The following is an 8264-nucleotide window of genomic DNA, read 5'->3' on the forward strand; positions in this document are numbered from 1 at the left end:
GCATATATCTTTTATATCTATCTAGAATGATTATAATTAGATTCTACTCAAACGGAAGCCGACAGGAATCGGATTATATGGACCCTTCGTCACTGCTGCAAGCATTTTAAACTCATACTTGGCTTTTCAAACTACAGAAAAATTTTACGTAGGAAACCCGGCAGCGGCCAGCAATCCTTTTTTTTGTTTTATAAAGTTCATTATAAAACCGTTGTGCTTTCGACTAGCGCGGTGACGGAGTTATATTGCGTTCACAACTATTGCTCTGAGGTCTGGATTCGAATCCCGGCTCGGAAAAAGTGATTTGTGAGTGAGTCTGGAATTTGCACACAATATGACGATAGTCTCGTCCTCTGTTCCTACATCGGACGAAAGCTACTCTGGTTGCATCTCTGCCAACCCCTTTAGCGATAAACACGTAATATGTGATTTCCGGTGATTCCAATGCTTGATGACGTATAGGAATCCTATACGTCCCATCCCTAAATGATGATTTAGGTTTCAGAAATAATTTGTAATAGTACTTAGTATATAACCTCTAATAAAAATCGATCTAAAACCGAAGATACGCCTTGACCTATTAAGGTCGATTTAATTGCTCCGTTTCATTTACAGACCTCAAAAGGTCTCGATCGGGACGCTATTAATTCTAACAGATGCTCATAAATACATGAGGAAGTGACGAGAGATGTATAAACACGAAGAGAATTTACGAGCAGTACTTGAACACTCGCACGTGTCGCTCGTTAAAATTTTATATGTCGTAGGCGTATTTCAGGTGGATTACTGAAGGTTTTCATTAAATATATTGGTTTGTGGCCTGGTGGCCTTTAGGAGTGCTGTATTAGGATTTTTTTTAACTTAGTTTTTTCTGCAACCCCTGGTTTAATACAGCTTGTGGCCGGCCTTTAAGAATTAGAGCTACATTAAGGACTTTTTTTAAATTTAGTTTTTACAGTCTGTGGTTTATTATGGCAATGATTATCTTGCGGGCTTTTGGTGGTATATTAATAGAATGCGAGCGTGTTTTAAAATATACATTAATACTAATCTATTAATTAGTTTGGGAGTAATTGCCGCCAATTGTAATAATGCACATACTATGTAGGGTCATATTGATATTACTAAATGAAACAAGTGTACAACAAACAAGCAAGTGTGCTTATCTTCTTGAAAATAACACTACAATAAATTACTGGAACCGTAGATGTGAAATAAAAAAGTTTCGAACGAAATAGTTGAAAAGTAATTTTAATTTTACATGCATTACAGATTTCGTGAAAATATTCATCATACTCATTTTCATCTGTTAACATTTTAGCACAATGTTAGCAGAGGAAAAGATGAGTATGTGGTTTAATTTATAAACGCAATGCCTAATTGTCCCTGTTAACTATACCACGGTCCATCAAACGCTAAATCAATCGCATCAAAGGTTGGTGATGTTTGCGATAATATCAAAACCCCAAAAACGTTTATTGGGGTTTACATATTTTTTTCACATTTGTATGTAAAAAATTAAGTAAGATTCTATAGAGCTCATTTTTAACAATTAATTGATTTGATGTATAGATTTTGGAAATTAATTACGTTAAAGGGAATAAATGTCTACGTATGAAGATGTCCTCAGTCGTCAATACGTAATGAGTAAACTATTAAAAATGTGTTCTAGTATATTTGTTATTGTTACGAGTACACACTTCAAATACAATAACCATGGGGAACACGCGCTAATCCAATAGCTGAAGTCGTGTTCATGGGATTATACAAAGCGGGATGAACTGGGTGCTGCAATCAAAATCAGGGTCACAGCTATTGTTCGACAGCGCATGTAGCTGCGGGCCGCTGCTCACAATCGCTCTTGATTTGTTCGCGATAATTTATGTTTGAAATAAAATTCGTTCTTAAATAAACTTAGTTACAATTATTTGGTGTGTACCATAAGAACTGTTTATTGATACTAAATAACATTTTAAGTATTTTCGGACCTGCGTAACTGTAGTCACTGTGGCTCGCATTCGTGAAATAAGTTGGGATTCACGTTTCCGAGTATCCATTTTAAAGTTAACATCGCAACAAAACTTCCTTTGTTTACACACAGCGTTAATCAACACTAATATGGTTATGTGGATCAGCTCTTTAGCCTCTTTAGCGCCTTGAAGTTAGGCCATTGCAACGCAGAACGCAATGCACACGCCTTGCCGCCGACTGGCGCGGTGAGGCGCGGCGCGGCGGGGCGAGGGGCGACGCGGCGCACTGCGCGATGCCGTTCTGTACAGCCGCTAGCGTTGCGACGTTGCCGCTCCCCCGGACACCGGTCTCGGCGCTCTCACCGCGTGCCGCGCAGTTTCGCTAGAGCGACTCCGATATCACAACGTCAATCGCGACACAAAATGGATTCCAACTCGAATTCGTGCGATTTGTACATGCCAAAGATTGAAAATGATTCGGAAAACGAAAAAGACTGTAATAAAAGGGAGCTACGGTTGAACTGGAACTCTGAGAACACCATGAAACTAATACAGACATTGGAGAAAGATTGCCGAGAGCTGTGGGATTCGAAGCATCCGTTGAACAGAGAACGCGCGGCGAGACAGGCGAAGCTCGAGTACCTGGCTGATATGTTCGGGACGACCTCGGAGGAGATAAGCCGGAAAATACACAATTTGAGGTCGCAGTTTAACAATGAGCTGAGAAAAATAAAGCGGCGGCTGTCTACGCCGGTGGGGGAGAGCGGAGGCGGCGCGCGGGGGTGGGAGTACTTCGACGCGCTCTCGTTTCTGCGCCTGCCGTCGGGCGACCCTCTCGATATCATGGATGCAGTTAATCTCGAGGTACGTCATGTGTCTATAACAGCCGCGCCACCTCGTTTGGCTCATTTGTGACGTTTTATAGACATCTTTGCCACACGTGGTGACGTATTACGACATGTTTGTTTCTTTCACATAGTATATCGATCCAGTACGACATTTTTTTAATGAAGGTAGATTGAAATAATTATGTTTAAATTTACAAATTAGTTCATTTTGTTTGAATTTATAAGATAGCGTATCGTATAGGATTGCGTCAGATGACTAAGCATTTACGTAATGCAAATTTTTTTACATACGCACAAGCAAAAAGCTATCTCCTGGAAATCAGATCTACACAGTGTGCTAGAAACGAGACATGTTTGTGGCAGAATTTCCTCATACCTATACTGTTACAAGTTTAATATGCGTTTTACGACACCATACTTTGTTCTTTACAACCGCGCAGTCAATCTATACAAAGTATAGAGATATTTATCTTTTATGAACAGTAGTTAATAGCTATAATTAAATTGGCATACCGTGACGTGCAATAAGTCGTAAGGCATGGCGGGGCCGTATTTGGAACAGGACCCTTCGCCCGTTTGCTCCCACGTGATATTTTAGCGCCATATAATTCCGATTGCGTTTTTCCTAGCTTAAAAGAAACTAGTAAGTACATATTATGTTAATCTACAAAAATATTAGGACCTCTTATAAATTGAATATAAATTTGGAAAGTTAGATCGCATGTAATATGTAGTATTTCATTATATTAAAAAAAGGGACGGCAATTTAGGTTTAAGGTAAAATAGATTTCTACCTAATCCAACGCTTATACTTTAAAAACATTCGATTGCTACAAATGCAAACGAATTAAATAGCAAAACACTACGATAAACTTGAGCTTCCCCGTCCCTGGTTCAACAGCGCTACGTGAGAAATCACCGCCCATCCCCATTATTTACCATTCTAAACATTAATTCCACCAGCTGGCAGAGTTCCAAGCGAACGAGGAGGAAGAATTCGGTGCCGTCGCGCGAGCTAAGAACTCTATACCGAGTGGCAGCCCTACGAACCGCAGGACGAAGATACGGGTGGCGGCGTCGGCCCCCCCGCCGCTGCCGCCGAGTGCGCACCCGTTGATGTGGCCCGAGGAGCCCGTGCCGAGACTCCGGCCGAGCCTTGACGCTGATGAATGTCAGGTATGGTTTCATTTTTATAAAAACAATTTTTCCAATTAATTGCCCTTTTTCATTTTTTTTATTTATTTATTTATTTATTTAACACAAAACAGGTTACAACTAAAAATACACCAATTATTGCAGTCAACTACACTTTTGATTTTTTTTGTAAGGTCTTAACTAATTGCTCTCGGTTATTTTCATTTCATAGTTCATTCAGTAACGATTGATTTATAGCTTATCTAATTGTTGCCCCAAAAATTATAATGAGGTATGTATCCTCATCCAGCGCTTTAAATATTCACGTCGTTTCAGAACGTACTGAAACAACGCTGCGGAAAAGCAATCGTTCCCACAGACACTGCCCGCCACATATTCAATGCGCATTTCATTTTCCTTCCTGTTTTCCCATCCGGCTATTGTTCGCGTATTGAGTATTCCGGGAAAATCAATCAATTGTAACAATGCGACTGCAGCGCTTTTTTAAGCCGCTTAAAGTATTTAGTCCATTTTGACGGTATACAACATAAATGACGACGTTGAAGCTTAATTTAGATACATTTTCTTGGAATCTCATGGGAAAATCGGCTAGGAAAAGATAATCTTTTACAATTATAAGTCTTAGTGGTGTATAATAAAGTCGTAATTTCTGAATACTATAATAGTAATAAATATTGTCGATGATCCTTTGTTCTTTAAAAGAATGTTCGGAAATAATTGTACGAAGCGCTGTCTTTGTATTTCGTTTCAGTTTGAAGGATTCAATTGATAGCATTGTTAGAGTAGTTTGTTATTACGTTCCATAATAGAATTGTTAATTGGCAGCGATGGCGTAGCTCTCATACTATCTATATCTGTTTTGTATTGATTGGTGCTACCTAGTTCGTTAGTAATATGATTTAGGCATTGTCGATGAACAATGAAACCTTATTTTCTTTTAAACACAATAGAAATATGTCTTATTTCTTTGGTCTTTAGAAAAAAAAGTCGTGATATAAAGTGAGCCATGTTAACAGTTTATATTTTACATGTAAACGGATTTAAGTCTTAGCGAGGCTTTTGATGTTTTGAATATAGTATTATCATTCGATTTTGCAACCGCTTTTCTATTTATTTTGAGTCGACTTCCCAGAAAGATAGTTTTCATTTTGTGTGTTTGAATTTTTCATTGACTTTCAAAAAAGGATTCAATTCGTGTGATTATATTTTTTTATCGCAATATCAATCCGTTGAAATGCATTGCAGTATACAGCTATTCTCCGTTAGTGTTAGAGTGGGGCACTCCTACGTAAACAGTGGTTGCGGATCGCCCGCGACGGTCCAATAAGCTCGGGCCAGTTAGACGACATACTTGTCGAGACAGGCATGGACCCGGGATATAGTTCAATACATACTTTTATCCCCGAAGAGTAGGCAGAGGCGCAACTGGTGCACTTTTCGCCGTGTGTATTCCGTCCAAAAGTGTGGTAGTGTGGTAAAGCCTTATCAGGCACAAATTCCATATTCCGAGCTGATACTGAGTAAACAAATCCAATAGCCCAAGACTTTAGCGCTTCAGTCGTACCGTAACATAAATACGCCATCGAGGACGAGACCTTTGAACGAAAAATATTCTTGTGGCTTGTGACTAACGCCTGACGTTTGGAGGGCGAAATAGTCGGCATATAAGACTTTTTATATGTTCCATTATAACTATTGCGAGCGTTAAAAATATATATGTTTTTTTTTTAGTAAACCATGCTTATTTGGATGTTTTACTTTGTATTGTAGTCCACACTGTTTGATTGGTTCATTTGCAAAATAAAAACTAAGGTTGAAGATATTTTATTATAATTGAAAGCCTTATAAATTCTATTTATGAAATTATAATTATATATGTATACATCATTTATGTTACGAGGGTCAAAATACAGACTATATTTCCTAAATCCGACCCTGTGCAGTTGTATCGTCCTATCACCTTCTACTTGAAACTTGTTTCGACTTAACTGCTTTATTAGTTGAAGATAAATATTCACTGATAGAACCTGAATATAACATAGTATTGTTAGGTTTTTCTAATTTAAGACTTAATTCGGAAATTATTTTTAACCAGAAATGAGAAAATTAATGTTGATTCTTCTTAACTTACACTATGGAATATTATGTTCTGAAATAAATGGATTGTTATTATTAAGTTAGTTCTAAAGTTCATCCAACTCCAAAAAAAAACTCTAGCTACTTCATTATGTATAGTAATTATTGAAATGTACCCTTCATATTACAATATTTTTATCTAACAGATATTCGGTGATTTCGTGGCGTCTGAGCTTCGGACGCTCCGTTCAAACGAGTCCAGGAAGAAACTGAAGCGTATGATCCAGAAGGCGATCCTCCAAGTGGGCGAGGAAGAGGACGTGAACATCATAAGCGGATAGCGGCACCACCGCCTCTCCTCTGACTCTCTCGAGTTTACGGATTGAGGCGGCTGTGCGAGTGAGATGCAAGATGCTTTCACAATCGGATTAGACATGATAGTGCCTAATTTGAGGATTAATTTATTGGGATTGATTGCTTAGTTAGTTACTGTTACTTTGACTATTTGTGTAATATCATATATTTGAGTTTGTTAGTATAAATATTGTACTACAAAAAGATTGCAAATTAGTTCACAAAATAAGTGGAAAGTTATTAAATGTGATAAGAAAAGTAGGAGTAGTAGAGAAATACATAAACATATAATAGTATGTAGTATATAGTTTTTAGACGTAATCATACTAATCACTGAAGTTGTAAGCCTATATCTAGATTCTAGAATAGATACTATGTTATCCAATTACAACATAACAATCTATAGTCGTTTAATTAATAACTCGTATTGTATTTCGTGAGAAATAAATTCAATTTATACAAACCTTGTTTGCATATTTTTTGTACTAGCAAGGTGATCCTTGTTATGCGTTATTGAATAATTATTATCTCCCTCCCCTTCCTATTCCTCAACCCTCATTATATTAATAAGCACTGTTGTTAAACACAATATTATTTTCCATAATATAATATACCCATTTTCTTTTATTACTATTGTTGTTATTAATAAAGCACTTGATGAGACTTTAAATAAGTTTTATTTACTTAATAATATATTCAAAGAGATAAAAGATATTGAACGTTAAATCAGTCAGATACGAGAGAGATATAGAGAGGGGACTTAAAAACTAGTGATGTACGCTGACCGGTGAGCTGTCTATGGGTGACTGGTATTTGCGTTTACTCCAACAACTATCAATTGTTAAATACATTCTAACTTCATTCTAAGGAACATGGATATCTTCTACTAGCTTACACAGTTTTATAAATTTTTTCCTGTCGTAATATAAATTAATAGACACAAAATTTAAATAATTATGACACGAATAACGATTCTTATTTCTACTAACAGTGTTCTCGCTTCATTCCCAACATGGTATCTAAATTATGCATTATTTATGTCTGGCAACTGGAATAATTGATCTTTTAGTTCTGCGTCGCCTGTACAAAACGGTCAAGGCACTAACGTTTATCGGCCGCTGTACCCGAATGCTCATTTTCGCTTGCACTCATTGACAGTTCTAACCTAACCTAACCCACTCAACACGTTGTTCCTAACGCCATTATAACCAGCACTGTCGTAACCAATATCACCGTCATTAAATAAAACTATTTTTCGAGCCGCCGTGACCACGAAGGCTGCAGTCTTTGGAACAAGAGAAAATTACAATATAAAAAACCGCTAAAATCCGATTTTTTTAATATTCAATGCCTAACATTCGCGTTAACATTAGAAATGAATATCAGTGTCATCAAAGCGATAAATACCAGAATTAAATATAAGCTATAACCTAAGCATACATACAAAAGACAAGACATTAATTTTCAGTTTGCCTTTAATACGTCTTATCCAATTAGCGAGCTTCGTAAATTTATTTATTTATACCTAGGGGGCCTTATTCCGCCTACCTATATAGTGTAAACCCCATCAGCTTTGATAGCCGTGTAGATAAAAGAGTCAAAAATCCCCCGTTTACCTATACGGCTTTCTAAGCTGTCCTTTAATTAGAGTGCCCGTAAATGCAAAAAGACGGATTTGCTCCCGTAGACGGAATAGGGCGCGCGTAAAAAGGCGGACTTTTTTTCTACTTTGCAACCTTTAGGTGGTGCAAAGACTAAACAAGCGATTACACAACGAGAGAAAGTAGTGCCCAATTCATTGAGATGATAAATACTAATATTTGTTAAATAACTGTAAAACTTACATGATATAAGTTACACT

The 8264-nt window shown here is 37.3% G+C and overlaps 1 protein-coding gene across 1 annotated transcript; it reads left to right on the forward strand.

The window, feature by feature from the left end:
* The first annotated feature begins 2275 nt into the window (after positions 1–2275).
* On the forward strand, positions 2276–6867 carry LOC115455869. The gene is made up of 3 exons (XM_030184635.1): positions 2276–2834; positions 3782–3994; positions 6256–6867. The coding sequence occupies exons 1-3, from the start codon at positions 2394–2396 to the stop codon at positions 6388–6390; spliced, it is 789 nt and encodes a 262-aa protein (XP_030040495.1). The 5' UTR covers positions 2276–2393; the 3' UTR covers positions 6391–6867.
* The last annotated feature ends 1397 nt before the right edge of the window (positions 6868–8264 follow it).

The sequence above is a fragment of the Manduca sexta genome, chromosome 17, assembly GCF_014839805.1.
Source record: "Manduca sexta isolate Smith_Timp_Sample1 chromosome 17, JHU_Msex_v1.0, whole genome shotgun sequence".
NCBI classification, from domain to species: Eukaryota; Metazoa; Arthropoda; class Insecta; order Lepidoptera; family Sphingidae; genus Manduca; species Manduca sexta.